This window comes from Pygoscelis adeliae, unplaced genomic scaffold (genome assembly GCF_000699105.1).
Source record: "Pygoscelis adeliae isolate BGI_AS28 unplaced genomic scaffold, ASM69910v1 Scaffold41, whole genome shotgun sequence".
NCBI classification, from domain to species: Eukaryota; Metazoa; Chordata; class Aves; order Sphenisciformes; family Spheniscidae; genus Pygoscelis; species Pygoscelis adeliae.
Window position 1 is genome coordinate 4,566,177 of NW_008824373.1, and position 18,994 is coordinate 4,585,170.

At 38.8% G+C, this 18,994-nt stretch overlaps 1 protein-coding gene across 3 annotated transcripts in view; it reads right to left on the reverse strand.

Moving 5' to 3' along the window:
* USP45 (ubiquitin specific peptidase 45) overlaps positions 1 to 18,691 on the reverse strand; it is a 52,042-nt gene extending 33,351 nt beyond the window's left edge. For all 3 annotated transcript variants that reach the window (XM_009320154.1, XM_009320153.1, XM_009320152.1), the window contains exons 1-8: positions 18,674 to 18,691; positions 17,327 to 17,409; positions 15,915 to 16,024; positions 14,445 to 14,614; positions 12,709 to 12,812; positions 12,100 to 12,200; positions 2,669 to 2,814; positions 1,297 to 1,392 (exon numbers count right to left, since the gene is read on the reverse strand). In XM_009320154.1, coding sequence (XP_009318429.1) covers positions 1,297 to 1,392; positions 2,669 to 2,814; positions 12,100 to 12,200; positions 12,709 to 12,812; positions 14,445 to 14,614; positions 15,915 to 16,014 — 717 coding nt within the window. In that variant the 5' untranslated portion in view covers positions 16,015 to 16,024; positions 17,327 to 17,409; positions 18,674 to 18,691. The remainder of the gene's footprint in view (positions 1 to 1,296; positions 1,393 to 2,668; positions 2,815 to 12,099; positions 12,201 to 12,708; positions 12,813 to 14,444; positions 14,615 to 15,914; positions 16,025 to 17,326; positions 17,410 to 18,673) is intronic.
* Between the last annotated feature and the right edge of the window lie 303 nt (positions 18,692 to 18,994).

The window sequence follows — 18,994 nt, forward strand, 5'->3', positions numbered from 1 at the left end:
CTTACATGCCACGTGCGTCTCAACGGCCACAGATCGCCAGCTCTCCCTAACACGCTCCCAGGTTCATACATGACTGCAATGCTTCCTACTAGCTGGCCTGACTCTCACAAAAACAGATTACAACTGCCGGACAAACAATTAGAGAGGCTGCCTCATCCAGAAAGCAGATCCACACGAAACATAGGCGCTACGGATACACGCAAAAATATAAAGTATTTGCATTACATACACTATCAAAAGGTGGAAAAACGCCCTTTACCAAGCAGGAAGCTGGGAGTTTCTACATTACTATTAGTTAGACTGCTGCAGCCCTCTAATTCTGCATTGACATACAAAGACCAGAAAACAGTCTTTGCTCCGAAGATCTTATTTACATTGTAAGCGTTGTCATGAAACAAAAAATAAATCTTTCAACCTTATGGCTGTGCAAGTGTCGCATCAAGCATAAGCCAACGTACCACTGGCTTTCTAAGCCTCCGGACACAAACAAGCTCCAGACCTCCGTTGTGACTCAGGATAACTTAGTGAAACATGTTGCTGCTCAGAACTGCCACTGGAGGAAATATAGACAGCAATGCAGTGAATTTCACACTGTTCTTGCCTGGAGAAGCTATGAACATCACCGACAGCAACATACAGAAATCTTCATCATTTCAGAGGTATCTGAAAGAGAATCCCACCCCTCAACCCTCACTGCCACCAGAAAGCTCCCAGCGAACAGCGGAAAAAGAAAAGAAGTCTCTAAGACATGACTGGGAACAGCAGCATATTCTTTGGTAATAACCACAGGAGTCTCTTTCCCATATGCCTGCAATGAGCTCGAGGACAAGAAATTTGGTCCTCACTGAAATTTTGCTTCTCTCAGTTTAATCCTCTGGCACGTGAAGCATGTAATAAATTTTACAAGCCTTATCAATGAAGGACTGGGACAGACTGGAATAAAATATTTCAGGAACACTTTCTAGAGCCAAATACACTATTTCCTGTATTATATATGCATACTGAAGAAATGAAATAAGAAACAAAAATAAGCCAGTCACTCTTTCTTAAGGTCAGGCATTATTTGCTACTTCAATGTCACAAAATGTCAAAGGAAGTGATTATTCCTCCTCCTCCTCCAGGGCTGAATAATTAGTTTGTAAAAGGAGTGAGTTCACAGATATCATAAACCGGCTAAACAATTAAAAGGCAAAAGAAACGGGAGAGTAAGAGTGTGTCTTTAATGGAGATGCGCTTTCCCATCCTCCAGCTTCTTCCCACATTTCCCCAAATCTGTATTTCTCACTGCATACTTACCAATTGGGAGTCTGAAGTATGACAGATTTTTAACTTTGTTCCTTTCTCCTTCATCTCATACATCAGTTCATTTAGTATATGAGTCTGTGCCAAGTTCTTAAAGAAAAAAAAAATAAACCCAAGAAACACATGCTGATCTTTCAACTATACATTTTTCTTTAGTTATACATTCTAGTTTCAAGGATAGACAAAATCAGATATATTTCATAATGTACAACTGAGATTTAAACCAGATCACTAGAAAAAGCAGGTATCACCCTTATAAAAGCCAAGATCATTGATCTCAGGCTGTTTCTAAAATTGTATCTACTGCTGTTTCTGTAATTCCAAAATAGTTTCCTAGTAATAACTTTGTTATTTTTGTTGAACAAAGATTTGTTCTTTTTTTTTTTTATGGTGACGACATTAGTATCAGAAATCATTTGTTTCTTTTAAACTCTGCAGTCCCCCTCATTGTGCCCCAAGAAGCACAAGGGCTCTGGCACACTGAAAAGCATTACCTCTCTGAATTTAAGAGAGAAACCAACTCAACATATCTCAGCTTTTTTTCTTTATTTTTCGTTAACTTTGACTGCAGATCACTTAGGTTTCTGCCATGCCCTAAGTACGGACAGAGAATGATTAGCAGTAGTTCTACTCCTTACAAATTTACTATTTGTTTGCTGAGTTTTGTAATCACCACTATAAACACAAGGTAAAGAGTGCCAGTTCAGAACACCTTTGTAGCAGTTTTCTCTCATTTTCTCACTCCTGCCTGCAGACATACAGATGTCTCTGCTCAACTGACAAGCAATAGGATGTTCCAATATAAAACCCACTAAGGCTGCCGCTTTTCTGAGGATGTTGGATTAGTTGTACACTCAACATCAATAAAAGTATATTAGTATAGCTCATTCCTCTTATTCTGGTCAGAAAAAAAAACCATAATCAATAAAAGTACTTTTATAACTGTATCCATTGCAGGGGCTTAAAATCATCGCAACGCACTGTGCAGACATTTACACTATGCATAAAGTACCACTTTTCACACCCACCAGTGTGGTAAATACTGTGCATTACTCATGACTGCCTAATGCCGAACTACAAATAAAACCATATGTTCGAGTACAACCCACACACATATGCAGTTTGTAAAACACTTGACATTTTCATTTGTCTCATTACTGTGAAAAATGCTACTGATCCAAGAATTCTTTTTTGTTGTAACAGGAAATATTGCTTGGATAGTAAGAAGCGAAAAGAATTTGGAAAGGACCTTCAGAAAGCAGAATGAAGGCTGGTAACAGTCAACCTTTTCTGAAGTCCACAGTTTATACAGATTAAGTATTTCTGAAACCTATGAAGAGAAAGCTGTATGGTCTTTCCATCTTACCTGCATGACAGCATTAAAAAAGCACGTATTTCCTAAATTATTTATTCCTTTGACTGGAACAGATGCACCATTACCAGAACTTCTTCCTTTCAGTATTTCACTTGTTTCACTGTTTTCTTCACGGAGTCGTATGATTTTTGATGAACCTATAATTAAACTATAGATTAACATTACTATGTAATTGCAGAGTTTAATCAATTCGGTCCTTCCGTGGATTACGGTTATCATTTTTAACATACAGGAAAAGATACCTTGATGGTTAAAGCAGTTAAAGACTGCTTTACATAGTCTTTAAAAAAAAAAAAGAGACATGAGCAGTTAAAACCCTGGAAAAAAAATCCCCCCCAACAACTACATATATCCAACAAAATCTTCCACAACAATCACATTGTCCCATAAGACTGTAACTTCTTCAATTTCCCAAGCAATAAATAAAGTAAAACTGGCTCCGTTAGTTTATTAACAATAGGCGGTTTAGACATACATTCATTAGACACACTAGAAACACCACACAAAGGCTGCTTTTTGGTGCATCTGAAGAGAGGTAACCAAAAGTTACCACCTGAATGCTGCAAGTCTTTATCAATTATCGCACTTTGCTTGAATTGCCTTATACAACTCGGTCAACGGCCGAATCGGAGTTGTTATCAGTTTCCCCAAATGCTACATTTGCTTCTCCACCCACCTCCCTTTGTCACAGCCTGGGGAATTGCTAACAGAACCCAAATGCATACAGTGCTGTTGTTTTAGTTTTATCCAACAAAAATTTGATAAAACTGCAATGGAATATGCTACCAGTATAATGTCCACGTATTTCCTGCCTTCCCTTATTATTTAAATAGATGAGAGGCAGCAAAGTTAGACAGTCATTAACTTGTAGCCTAGAGGTAATCGAAAGACTTGAGATAACAATATTTAGCCTCGAATTCTACTAGCAACTTTCATATTGTCATGGTTGCAGGACTAAATATGAACATTACTGACATCTGCAGTATCTTAAATATTGATTAACAATGCATGTCAATGTAAACGAGTTATGGACTTAATAGATGCCAAGAACTGTGATGCTGCAATCTCTGTCTTGACATATGAATTCATATATTTGTTCTAATGAGTTTCACATTGAAGTCTCATTAAAGTGTTCTTGAGAAATAACTAACAGACCTATTTACGTTAATGAGATGCTCATGCCAAAAGGTTCTTCTATGTATACTCCTAGGTAGTTTCATGCTTAGAAGATGAAAAAAAATAATTAAATAAAAAAGAAGTCATTAAAATATCTATTGTATCTGGCAACAAGCTTCTGACACAGTCTGTCTGCACCCTATAGTGCCATCAAGGCATACTTATTTTTCCAAATTGTTTCCAAGTTTGTCAAAACGCAGTTAGAGGTGCTTTGCTGTTTAAAAGCATTTTTTAAATGTTCTTGGTAATACTGCTTACACAGCTTTAAAATATTCTCCTTTCCACTGGCGTGGAAAATTAAGACGGTACAAGGGCAAAGTAAGAGATCAAGTTCTCCTTGAAAAAGCAGACAACGCAATGAATGACAAATAGCTTGGGAGCTGCTCACGCCCTGAAACAGTCACAGTTTTATGGCCTATGCGCAGCAACACCTTTTCATTGACATGCTTACAAGGGGCACACTACAGTGTCTGAGACTCGTCCACCCACGCAGAGCTCCAAAAGAATTGTAGGAGGAGAACGGGAGCTCCAAGTGTCTGCAACTCAAAGGCGCTGCTCGTGCTCGGAAATTTAATAATGTAAGTGGAGACTTCTTCCCCTCAGAAAGTATGCTATACAGAGAAGTGCTGGGGAGAAGAGATGGTTAAAAAGAAAAAAAAAGAAAAAAAAAAGCCAAAATTGTGTAAATAATTTGTGTATTAGTATACCACAGTTGTTGCATTTATCCATCGGCATTCAAAAACATCTGGGACAGCATCTTAAAGTAAACAATGTTCACAAGGCCATCTGGACAAAACTGCAGGCAAAAATTAAAGCATAAGCATATGGAAAAGCAGATTTTTCTCTTCCCTTTAGCAGTACAGGATGACAAATGTCAAACCTAGATCTGTCCACGCTTCACTGTGCTATGCTTTGCAGCACCACCTGGCTCTCCTTACACAGCCACCAAATATGGACAGCACTGCCACAGCGGACCATATCTGCAGGGCAAACTCGATAAAAGCATTTCACTTCATGGTTAAATGGCAGCTTCACACAAGTAGCAAGGTTCCATTTGCTGAACCTTACATATAAATCATTTAAGGGAGGGAAAACAAAGCCAAAGCATCCAGCTTTGCGATAAGAGCTGGATGAATACGCAATTATAAAACACAATAAATGAGAACCAGACATCTGATTGCCACAAAGCTGGATAATTAGTATAGGCATAAGGAGAAGTAGTAGTAAATTAAGAAAAGGCCTGTATGTTGTTACTGAAGTCTAGGAACCTCCTTTCATTCAGAAGGTTTTAATTACTGCCTCTTGATTTTTTAATAGATTTTACAGACACTATCCACGTGACATTTTACTAGGATTTTTGTATCTGTGAAAAAGTCTTGACAGAAAAGTGTTGTTTTGCCATTACAAACATTATCTGCTGCCTCGCTTATTCCACGCAGATATTTTTAGGACATATACAGAGCCAGAGGAGGGACAGCAGTTTTTAATTTAACTCTGCTCAGTGTCCCCAGTTCAGCGATAAATGACAGACAGGCCTGAAGCTGAATGTTTAGTTGACATGTGAAGAGTTGGTCAGTCTTAATAGAAGATGCTGGTAATGACTGTGATAGCTAATACTTCTGCAGATTGGGGCTGGAGGGTCCTTCTGCAAGATTAACCCAAGGCTACAAGCATGTTATTAATCAAAAGGGTAATATGTAATTTTTTAAAGTGAATTTGCACTGAACTGTTTCATGGACTCTTGCCGACACAATCTTGCAATCCTGTAATGTTTTAACAGGCGTGCTTTTGGATATGAAAAGTGACTTTTATGCCAGTATAGACACAACCAGGATCCCAGCAGAAGGATTCCATCAAAATGGCTGTCGTCTGCTGCTGCCCACAAGGGCCTTCAGCTCCTGGCCAAACAGTGTTTTGAGAAAAGTACTCCAAGCCATCCAGCTGCGTGCAGTAACACCTATTATAAAGGACCTCGTTAATGTTAACGAGAGCAAGGCAAGTGAAAAGCACAAAAGTAATTAAATTCATAGATTGATTTCTGTCTGTAGTTCACTATTACATCTTTGAGAGAGTTGACATGGTGCCCCTCAACACCTCTGCCCTTCTCAGGCACTGTGGACATCAGCCCCAGGCAGGCCTGTCCCTCCACAGCGGGGACAAGCATATCCGACTGTGACTGTTTCGGGGCTCACATGTTCGGACTACACCTCTCTGTCAGACTCCTTCTGCAGTTTTGTTGTAGGGGTGGCCTTTCTAATCCAGTCACACAGGGAAAACTCTCACCCAAGTTGTGCCTTGATCACCACAACTTCCTTTTCCCTCGACAAAACGTATCTGGCTGCAGAGACGCCCTACCGGAGCACTCTGCCAAGACCCACTGCCCAGCTCTCCATCAGACTCATCACACCCTACTGACCACCTCTTCCCCGGCACCAGGTCAGTGCCTGCCTCTGGTCCCACCACGACGTCCACCTCCAGCACTCACTCCTTCGGCTCTCAGACAGCTGCATTTGTGCTTAGGTGCAGCCTTTGCGTTCAGCAAAGCTTCCCGACGTCACCCTGCTCTCCCCCATGCTAGCAATCCCCCTTCCCACCAGACCCAGAGGAAGAGCACAGCAGTCAGAGACTGCTCCCCTGCTACGGCTCTTGCTTGCAATGCGCTCTTGTATTACCACTCTTTTCTTCAGCTTTTTTTTACCTACTTCTGCTCACCTATAGTCTTGTCTCGTAAGCTCTCTGGAGGCAGGGAACATTGTTTTGTCCCACAGCTGCGCAGCACCGGCCTCGTGGGTATGTGACTGAGATTCCTAAGCCCAACGTTAATATAGACAATGATTCAGTCCATGAACCAGAGCAAGACACCAGACCAGGTGTACAAACACACACAGTGCCAACACATCCTCTTGCAAAAGACGTTCAGAAAACTTATCACAGGTTTCCTATCCATTTGTTTTGCCAGTATTTCAAACATTTGCAGTGCTCATGGACTTTTGTACCGCCCTTGCTGAAACTGAGCTGTGCCTGGGGGTGCAGATGGTACGCAAGCAAAAAGATAAATGACATCCAATTTTTCTTTCAGCCAGAGGAGTAAGCATTTTTGCTCATCTTTTCAATGCAACTTTTTTTTTTAATTAAAAATGAGGGTTCCAGGAATATGCACTTTTATTCCAAGGTCAAGCCTTTTCTATTGAATACAACTCTGGCACTTCAGTTGAAGGTCTTCACAGTAAAAGCAAGGTTAATAGATTGCCTTTCTTTTACCAAGTTGTCATCATGCTGTATTATGAAATGCCACTAAATTGTCTGGCACTCCTTTTTTATTTAAAAAAATTATTTTTTTTTCTCAACACTGTACAACAATGAGAATCTAACCCTTAGAAAAACAGCACAGTTCTCTTCTGAAATGGTCACTAGCTTTACGTTTTAAAAGCCCAATTTCTCTTGCAGTGTTACAATCCTACCAAATTAAAGATTACAAACTGCAATTTTATTTCTCTGATTCTGCCAGAATGTCATAAACTAAAAAACATGTCTGCACAGTGTGAAAGAGCAAGCTATTCAAGCACCAGTTTTGATCCTCTACGCCCAGATGACTTGTGCTACACCTCACAAGTAAATAAGTACATGGACAGAAAAGGAAAGAATCCGTGGATAAAAATGACAGAATGTCTAAAAAATTTTTTGCCAATGATTCAGTTTTCGTTTCTTTGCAACGTGTATAATTAACAGCAGCCTCCAACAAGTAAGTAAACTTGAAAGAAAATTTATGACCGACAACAGAAATGTCTTTTTGCTGAAGTGTACCTCAGTTTTGGAGAATCAACATATTCTGCTTTATTTTGCTAGTTAATTTTCTTTTTAAGTAGATAGAATGGACTTACATGAACTCAAGCTCCAAATTACACATAGTGAAAATCAGTTATGAAAGAACACAATTATTTTTTTCAGTGCGATCCTTTGTCAACTGCTAATAGCCACAGACGAATGCAAATCTAAAACGTTATTCATCATACTATTTGTTTTTCCATACAAGTTAACACCTATTACTTGTACTGTAAAATTATATATTTTTTTAATCTCTGTTTTACATCAGTTATATCCATTAAAATAGAAATCAAGTTTCTAACTTTCACCTATTGGCAAATCTGAGCATCTGAACTCACTAGCAAAATCTCATTCCTCTGCTTGACCTTCCCAACAATAAATTTAACTACAAAATTTGAGAATAAATATTCTTCCTTCCCATTCTATTGCCACACAAACCAATTTAATTAACTGCTCTATAAAAAAACTGAGTATGCAATCTTATGTCTCCACCAACATCTAATTTGGCTTTTGTAAAGGAAAATACGTGTAATATTCACTTTTAAGACTGCAAAACAATTTCTTTTCTCCAGCAAATGAGCAGACACACAGATCGCAATGTCTCAGCATGGTTTCTGTGTACTACATGTGCATTATGTCCATGTGAAGCTCACAAGTGTGCCACACGGACAATACTGCACCTGCCTTTCTGTGAAAATCATCATGGCCTGCTAACCTTTTCCACAAAACAAATTTCTGGGTGGTACACCCTAGAAAGCAATCTTGCTTTATTCTTCCATCTTGTGCCCAACATGACCTCTTAACCAAACAGACCGCTCAAAAAAAAAAAAAAAAAAAAAAAAAAAGAAAAAAAAAAAAAAAAACAAGCACTGAAAAGCAGGCATTGCTGGGTACAACAAACCATAGGATCAGATGCGAAAATCACACAGCTGCAAGCATTCTTTTGGGAACCCAGCACTGGGATTTATCTCAATCGCTTAATGTAATTACAAAAGTCAGTCATGTAGTAGTAATGTAATTTGCACATTTTTACAGCTGAAGTGAAGTTGAATCTTTATGAGAGGCCGAGTGAAAAGCAGGGATCCTGCTGCCACACTATTCCACCACATTAGTACCAAATGACAAGCATTTTGCTTTTGTTTATTTTCCAAGATGCATTAATTAGGAAATCTATATAACCCTCTCTTACATGTTTAAGCTGATCGTTTTATCTTTAAATGACTCCTGCACTTTTGAGAACAAAATAAAAAAAAACTAGCAGTCCTCATCTGTTACTTACATCCATGTTCATACTGCATTTCTGCAGAAATTTCTACACAATGCTATTTGAATTTTAATGACCCACCATGCCAACCATTGCATCGTTACAACAGAAAGAAATCCAGACGTAAGATGAATTGTTGTTACAGTGCCACATTCTGATACAAAAGTTAAGTGTCTTCACTTTGGATGCTTTTTAGGAAGAAACAGAAAAGCAATGGAAAAAAAGCACAAGACTGATTTTTAAGTGGGAAGTATTAATTATTAATTGTCACTGCTACACTAGCTGTTTCTCACAAGTTATGTTTCATTTAATTAAAATTAGTTTATTTTTATTATGGGTGAACATACAAAACGAATTAAAAAAATGTAAGCCAACTCAAAGAGTTTAAAGGATGACAGTTACACTGAAAATATCACTGTAACATGAAATAAAATGCTACACTTAAAAAAAAAGAAGATAACTTTTCAATAGCAGAGTTAATTTTCACTGTTACACTTTGTGCCCTTTGTTTTCTGGACAACAGCATGAATTACAGTTTGATTTCAGATTTTACTTTTTAAAAAATCCTTAAAGGCAGTCTAACTTAAAAAAAAAAAAAAAAGTTACGTAAGTTACATTTCTTTAGGGGAAGTACCAAGTGTGTCAGCCCAAGTATTTGACATAAAACAGAAAAGGCACTGCTGTTACATTTATCAAAGTGAAACAAGAATGCCAATCCTGCTTGGGAATTCCCTTTCACGCACACCACTTATTTATCAATACACGGCTGTTTCCCAGCCTCTTCCAGCAAGCGGCCTGGCCCAAAGCAACAGGCCATGCCAGGCAAACAGCTTTTTCCTCTTCTCCTTGCCACTTAAGAAAACCCAACAAATCATTTTTGGGCCAGCGTTCCCAGAGCTCTCAAGAACGGGATCCAAACTGCTCAGCACAGCCGTACTCTCTGCCACGTGGAGAGAGTCCAAACATTACTGGAAGCACACACACACACTTGCTTTTTGTGTGAAAACAGTCTTGCACATGAGCCTTAGCCCCTTCCCAGCGAGGAGCAGGAGACACGACAGCCCTGCAGGAGCAACCCCCGCGCGCTGAGAGCTCTTGCTGCCGAGGCAGCCACCCGGCAAGGCTCGCGCATGACTTCCTTAGCTTTGAAGGACGCCAGCGTGTCTACTCGCTCACTCAAAACCGGGCACGTGCATGAATTTGAAGGATGAAGCGTAACCGTGCAGGCCGGTAACACACGGCCCACGCCCAAGACACTGGGAAATCGGTCCATCACCAATTTGAAACTGCCCTGCACCTCCCACCGCCTTGCAGGAGGACCCTCGTGCTGCCCACAACACACCGCTCGCCTGACATCACCGCTGGTACCCAACTCTACCTTTTACATCACTGTCATGAACCCCCTTTTCCAAGGCACCAACGCAAGCAGGGCCAACTCACTGCACTGCTACCACAAAACGCACAACCACAAACTGAAGCTGGATGATAGCTAGTTTTTCATTTCAACGCCTGGTTTCGGAAGCTGAAGGGAAAACTGGTTTAACTAAAATAGGAAAAAAAAAAAAAAAAAAAAAAAAAAAAAAAAAAAAAAAACAGGGAAAAAATGTTTATGCCCTAAACAAAAACAATACAATTTTGTTTCCAGTTATAGTTATAGAAGAGAGTTTCCAGTTGCATCAGGCAAATACTTAAATGAAATATACGCGTTTTCAAGAGTATCAAAATGAAACACAAATATATATACAGCAGAAATATATTCTGCCCTGCTCTGCTATAAACACCTGATTTTTAAGAAATCCTGGGCCTAATTTAAGCTTACTTTTCCTGAGTTAGTTTGGAATTTTGGTTGCTTAATTTAAGACATTTCACTGAAAACTTCTAAGCACCACACACTGAAAACTTTAGATATTTCAAGATTCATAAATTAAGAATCTAAACCCCGAAGCACACAGAGTCGTATCACTCTGAAAGTCTTATCCAGCAGTACAAAACCAGAATGAAATTGTTTCCATTAAATTAAGTGAAACAAACACTAGAGCATTTTCATCTGCAAGCGAGCTGCAACACCCATTTACAGGTAAACTTGAAACTGAAGCTGTGAGCAAAAGTGAAATCACATACTGTGTTTTCATTGCTCCAAGCGAAAAGATGCAAAAAGTAGCAATTTATCAATTTATTACAATTCAATCATTTAACATACAATTTGTGACTAGATCAAACATAAAATATGTATTTCTGAGTGGCCCTTCATTTTTTTTCCCCTTCAAAAAATATGTAACATATTTTAGAGGAATAGAGGAATAACATATAATAGAGGAATACCTAGCCTAATTCAGTAAGGCAATTCTTTTCCATTTTTACTTCTAACCAGTTGATTATCTCTGCTATAAACGGAAACCAATTCTTTTAAAAGTTTACTTAAGCTGTTTTTTGTGAAGAAAATCTGGAATCCGATGCACACTCTAAGTCACAAGCCAGAAATGCTGCCAAGTATGTTACAGTAGGGATGAATAACATCAACATTATCAGGAGTAGACAGTTGAGGGCCACACATACAAAGTTCTATCTACTATTACATATATTGAGAAGATATAGTAGGCTCCTAATATAAGAAAATAATTTAATACTATTTTCTATTAATAGAAATGAGCGTTCTATCAATTAAAACCCAATAACATAAATTAACAGAAAGCATTACATCCAACAACAGAGCACTAGAAAATCCACTTAAACAAATCTAATTAACTGTGGAAAACAAATTTAAATCAGAAAAATTTAAGAAGTGACACATCCACACTAGGAAAATTAAATTCATTTATGCTTCTATGTAGTTTTTGTGCATTAATTTATATGGCATCTTATTTAAGGTAACATCTTCTCTACAATAAACTTTGTTCATTAAAGACAAAATTTGGAAAAACTGTCCTACGATGCCCAAAATATTTTTAAAATGTAATCATACAGTAGAAAAAAAAATGAAATTATGTTTCGACAGGCATCACTTGCCCAAGCAATTGCGCAATTACAAACTGTATTATACTCGCGTCATACATAATTTTTCAATTGTATGTTTAACATGACTCAAAATCTGAAATGCTCATTTTTAGAGACAATACATTACAGATGTCTCCAGATAAAACTATTTGTGTAAACTTACTTGGTTCAGCCCTGGAACCATGTTTCTGAAGAAAGTCAACTATCTGAGCCAAAACCTTTTTGTTGCAATGTGTTGACAGCTCTTCATCACATTCATAACACCTAAACAAGAGAAGGAACGAACCGCAATTCAGGGTATCTGGATGCACCTCCCACCTCTAACAAGCTTCTCTAACAACCTTACGCCAATTACTTAAGCTCTAGGTTACAATTTTTCATACTAAAAAGAGGAATAAAATTGAATTCTCTCATCCTATATACGCTCTTCTATAGATCAGCCCCAATTCACTGTGATACTTACAGATTTAAATAATCTCAGTTTATAGTCCTGCAAATAATCATACAGAAACAAGCAGGAAGGACAAACTCCTGTAACCAGCAACTCTCTACGGAACACAATGGACTCAAACTTCTATCTTAGTATTGATTTGTGACCCCTTTGAGGGTCCTAAGGACAAACTAATTTTCCCTCCAGAAAGCCCGCCTTTCCTCTATATAAAGTATTCATTTTATCTGTCAAAATCATTCTTTATCATGAGAAGACACTGCTTTAAGTTATGAGTAGTCCTTACACACGAGCACACACGAACACCTGCATACTCACTCTTACCATATGATCCACGTGCTGAGGTTGATAACAATGCAATGAGGTTCTGCGCGTGCTGTTTGGAAGTGTTTCAGAGAATGCTGGCCTTCTGAGTTCTTACTACATCCCTAAAAACAGAACCATCAACACAGTAAGGGGAAAAAAGGGAAGTAGGAACAGACTATATTATTAGTAAATAAACTGCAAAAACTTTACTTCTCAAAATTAGACAGAAAGCTATAGTACCCTAAATACTCATTTAGCATTCTCAAGGATTGAGAGGGTTTAATATTCTTTATAATCCATTATTATAAAGATATCAGTTAACTTTTTTTTTTAAATGAACACATTTTCTTTTTACTAATAAAGGAAAATCAATGACAACACAAAACCAAAATCTCATCTTTTCTACTTGGAAAAAACAGTTAAAAGTATAGAAAATTACTAAGTTTCTTTTAACGTAATAGAAATAATTCCTACTTTTTGAATAAGTATTGAATAAGTACCAATAGACAGCAAATTATGCCATTCACAAAAGTAAGAATTCTCTAAAAAAATGTGAATTAAATGACTGTGTAGCATATCTAGTCCACAGAATATCAAGGGAAGGACAGCATAGGTAACCCTCACTGCTCAAGAATGCCAAATGAATTCCAGACAGCAAATACAAAAGGCACATAAATTGGTTTTGTACTAAAAAGCTACTCAGAACACACCATTTATATACAGCAGCTTCGAGAGAAAGCATTTGCAATTTTTCAAGTATCTACAGAGTGGGACTTAGAAGATCCAGGACTGGTCTCTGAATGAGTCATGAGTTTTGGAGGCTATTAACAGCATAAACATGAAAAAGTACACAGATATAACTCCTTTTAAAAGCCCACCTTAACTACAAATTTTCAGAGACAAGCTATATGAGTCCTTCTGAGATCCAGTTAACTATCTTCTGAAGCCTGCTAATACCATGTTCCTTTGCAAAATTAAATCTGTTCAGATAATACTGGTAGGAGCTGGCTTCTGTCCTTACTATAGCAAGACCTACCAAAAGTCTAAGAAAATTGTGAAATGCTTTGTTCAGGCAACTATTAGCTGAACTAAGCATGACACTGCCTGTGAACTGAATTTTTCTGTATCAGGCTTTACTTCACTCACAGGACAGAAACCTGTGCAAGGCCTTGGGGTCAGTACCTGCCATTTTAAACGCTGAGGCCACGATTTGACATTATAACTGATCCAATCTAATGGCTGTCACAAAAAGCAGCATTCTCACTCCTGCACAGTCCTTTCCCCCTGGTTTCAATCACATCTAGCAACTGAGTGCCCACAGTATGAGTTGATTCAGCAATATACATATCCATTTTTTCATTCATTTGTATTTGCGGGATCTTCTGCCAGATGAGCCAGCTGAACGGATGCATTTTGCAACCACACAGCTCCTGAAGCCAATTCTCCGTAAGTGGCAAGAGCATGCAGATGAAGAACAGAGAAAAGGCAGGAGCGTCACTTACTACTTGTGATGCTGAACCTCACCGTAACACATAAGGCTAACCCAAAACACTGTCAAAAACCAGTCAACAAGGACATAAGGCCACGTCCCACTCTGCTGAAGAAGCTGAAGCATGGACTCTCAAAACTAAGCACTTATGTCACACTGCTTCACTGAAGGTAATGAGATGCCAAACAGACAAGGATCTATACAGGTCATATCCTTTAGAAAATCAGGGCCTATCCACCTCCGTAGATTTCCAACGTATGCTTACCTGAGAGCCACATTTGAGACACAGCCATATGTCCGAAGGTGCCACGGGCTCACCATCACTCATCCGCCTCTCCTTCAGACATTCTGCACATATTGACCAAACGCTCTGAGCTACCGCTCTCTTCACATGATGCACATCCACTGCTTGGCTCACGTGCTGGCAGGTTAAGCCTGGAGAAAATGACACATACTCACTTTCATCCATTAAAAATAATAGCTGTGAAAGGGAGCATGTGCACACTAAAGGAGCAGAGTCTTCAACGAATTCAGCATTAGGAAAAAAAATGTCAAAGAACTAAAATAGGAAAAATCAGCCAGCTGCTCCCCATATACTGAATTTTATGATGGATCTATTTCAGTCTTTCTACAATGAAAATCCTTTTCAAGTCAATAAACACCACCTCTTAAAAACAGATAAACTATTTTGTACAAAAGTACAAGGACTACTTTTGCACAAAATTAATTTCCCTGGTTCTTTTTGGGGTGGTGGGGGAGGATGTCAACAGCAAATACTACATAAATCTATTTTTGCATATAACAACACAGGCAGTTGACCTCCTTTCCCATCCATAAAGACAGATTTCCAAATACCCATGCATCCTTAATACAACTGCCCATTCTGAACATGAATATCCACCACCGTTCTTCTCTGTCATATTTTTTGTACAAATTCCACTATGATATCACAGAATAACCTAGGTTTGAAGAGACCTCTGAAGGCCATCTTGTCCAAACCCTCATTCAAAGCAGGGTCAAACACAAATTTAGATCTGGTTGCTGATGGCTTTGTTCAGCTGAGTGTTGAATATCTTCAAGGACAGAGGTTTCACCACCTCACTAGAAAATCAGCTTTCTGTTTGACCATCCTCATGGTGAAAATAAAATAAATTTCCTCATACCTAACCAAATTTTCCTTGCCCTAACTTTTGTCTGTTGCCTTTAGTCCTTTCATTGTGGACCTCCTAGAAGAGTCTGGCTCTGCCTTCTCTATAACCGCCTATCAGGCAGTCAAAGAAAAAAACTATACTTCCACTCCTTTGGCTAAACAAATCCATTCCCTTCAGCTCCTCTTCACGCATCATGTTCTCCTTCTCCTTAACCGTGTGGAGGGGGTGACCCACTGCTGGACTCACTCTGACAAGTCAACATCTGTCTTGTAACAGGGAGCCCACAACTGGACACAGTACTCCAGATGAAGTCTCACAAGTGTTGAAAAGATGGGAAGAATCACGTACCTCGACCTGCACTCTAGTTAATACAGTCCAGCACACAGTAGGCACAAGCCACACCGCTTGCTTTCATTCAGTGTGTGCACTAGGACCGCCAGGACCTTTTCTGCAAAGCTGCTTTCAAGCCATTGATTCCCTGTAACTGCATACCGCTGCAATACCGCTGATTTGTGGTTTTCATCAGTCAACACGAAAGTTATTAGCCCTCAACCTCAGGGCCAAACATCACCTTATGTATTTACCTGAAATATCATCTGAGGAGTCTTCATCCTGCAGCCTGTTAGGCCTTTTGCTTCTCTTTGGTTTCTCGGAGTTGGCTCTTGATGGATCTTTCACCCGCATCTGTTACTTACTGGGAAAGAGAAACAGGGGTTGCTTTATTGTCTAAACGCTTCATCAAATGTAGTGAGTTTGAACTCTAAAAGCATGAGATCAAATCACACATTCAAACCTCACGAACAGTTTTAGGCTTTGACTGATGTCAGCTATTGTGTAACCAGGAGTATGAACATGTCAGGAATGAACTCTTAGCAATGCCGCAAGATCGGTTAGTTACATTACATGACATTATAAATTGTATCTGTAGCTACAGGGGACACACACTTCCAGGCAGCGATTTTAAATATTCGAGACACCAAGATTTTCTTTACTTTTGTTATTGTAAACTACTACAGAGCTCGAGCCGTACCTTACCAGAAAAACTTCATTAAAATAAAAGCTTCTCTTCCTTAACATATCTCCCTTAGGAAAGGTTTCTGTCACCATTTACCCTTGCACATTCCCTAAAAGCTTTTGAGCCATTTCAAGCACTTTAATGAAATAAAAAAGTATTCCAAATCTCATGAAAGTGTTCTCTCCTATGAGTGAGGACAGACTGGAGTGCGAGCTGATCCCTCTGTTAAACATCAGAGAATCCATATGGATGAAGTCTCTCATACGAAATTTGGGTCATTAACCAAGGAGTCCTACGAGGAACAGAATTAAAGAGTAAATATTTGCCACGAAACTTTTTAAAAAAATCCTCAGAGATTTCAGCACACCAGTCATTTAATCAAAATCCAAATGTGAATTCACTGAAGGAATGTAGCTGTGCATCACACAAACAGCTTCTGAGGCTTAGTTTACAGGTTGCCTTTTAACGATGTGCTTCATAAAAACAAATCTATGTTTTCATATACAAAGCTTATGAATGTAAGATAGTCAAATATTCATACATTGCAAACCTCTGAGCCATTCTGTTTAGAAAAAAAATGACGTCTTGTTGTGTACCACATACAAGTTAATGTCACCTGAGCCACCAGTACCAAATATTTTCAACTGTGCTACCTTATTTATGTATAGGAAATCTCTGAAATGCCCTACATTTGGGAACAGCAAAAGATATATTCTTGCTACAAATCAAATAGATAAGTTTGCCAAAGTTTAAAAAGTTTGTCTACCTAAGTTTTTTAATCTTCTCTGTATATCCATTCAAACCTTTGTACTACTGAAGCTCTGAGAGACACAGGAACTGACCTGTATATTGAACTCGGTATTCCCTCTCCTTTCTTAGCCATTAAGCCAATCAGCAGAACGGTCATCAATATCGATACTAGAGCACCACCACCACTGGTATCTGAATGGCCCTCACTGAAGTGAAGCAGGCAATCCATACCTCAGAGCTCCTCTTCCAGGTTCCTATAGATCTGGACGGATGTCTCTGCATCTGCCACGCGAACTGTTAGTGCTGGAGGTTTTCTGCATGAACGTATCAATTAGAGATTTACTTTGGACAAGTCAAATTTCTGTAGAGTATGAAAGAAACCTTTACTCTCTGCTTCCTTGCATCAACGGCTTCACATCTCCTCAACCTTTCAAAATGCACTTTGTTTTTTTCAGAATGCTACATTTACATAGCAATCAGTTGATACTATATTAAATACCATGATGCTCTTAAATTATAGATTTCAAAATTTCCTGTACTTAAGGGTATAAAGCTTCAAATGCTTAGACATGCAAGTGAACAATGCCACTGAATTAATCTTTGCTGATTTCCTAGGTTCGCAATTCATGTTCACACAGTAAGAAAGACCTGAATGTCCCAGCTCTTGACTATTTATATACAACAAATTTTAGCTTGCCTAACGTACATCAACAGCCACACACCACAGCATCCCTAGAAGAGGAAAAGGTGCTTCAGACCCAAACAACTTCAACTGTCTATTTCTGCCTTGGCATCTTATCATATATATCAAAGGTTCATGTGAAACTACCCATCACCACTTGTCGCACTGCCAAGATTCACAAGATTCATTGAGACATTCATGAAACAGTAAGGCCAATACAGCTACTGTTAGAAAACCCATGATTTTACACTAAATTATGTAAAGACTCAATAGCAAAGACAGCAAAAATGTCCTCCCTAAAGGAACATAGTTGCATTTACGTTATTCAACATTGACATAAACAATCTAGAAGTTCATCTCAGCATAACAATTTTTATCTCTTTGGACAGATTATGTAAGACTGTCCAAACCACAGATTTCACCCAAATGAAAGTCATGTTTGTATCAGTACATTTTGAGAGCTTGGGTAACTTCATGAAAGAACAATTATGGGCCCAACCAGCTGAAATGCAAGCAAGTCTTTACCACCTGTGAAATCCTGTGGCCCATAGGCCAGGTGATACCATCCCGATCGGGGCACACAGAGCCCACCGTTCGACACACTCTCTAGGGTCCTTCAGGACACGTGGGAAAGACAGAGTGTCAGCTGGTACCTGCAATGACTGAAAATGTGGCATTTCTAGCCCAACATAATCAACATGGCATTAGAAATGAACGCTGACTTAAGAAGCCAGCGTTCACACTGCAGGTTTGGGAACCCACCAAGCAACTCGGAGACTTTTCAGTCTTCTTTCAGTAACAGCAGGCAGAACAAAAGATAACAGGGACCATTAGATTAATCAGTTTTCATGAACACACATATATAGACAGGCATCCATCAGACAATGTTTACTGACCTGTGAGCTCTTGGAAAAGCCACAGCATATCAAGGACCTAGCCAGCCGGGGTTTGTGCCTCATTTTGAAAAGCATCTAAGTGGGGTAAAAGGGTAAGAGCAACAAACTGCTCAACAAGCATCTACGATGCAAGCAGCACAGTATATACGCAGTACTCTCTGCCCTTTTCCAGTATATTTGGGGACAGAAAACATTACAAGTAAAAAATTTCCTTTAACAATTAAAAACATGATCAACATTTCAAAATCAAAATGTTTACGCCAGGAATTTGATTATTACATTTAATTAAGATAAACGAGGAAGAAACCTAAGGTGCTTCAG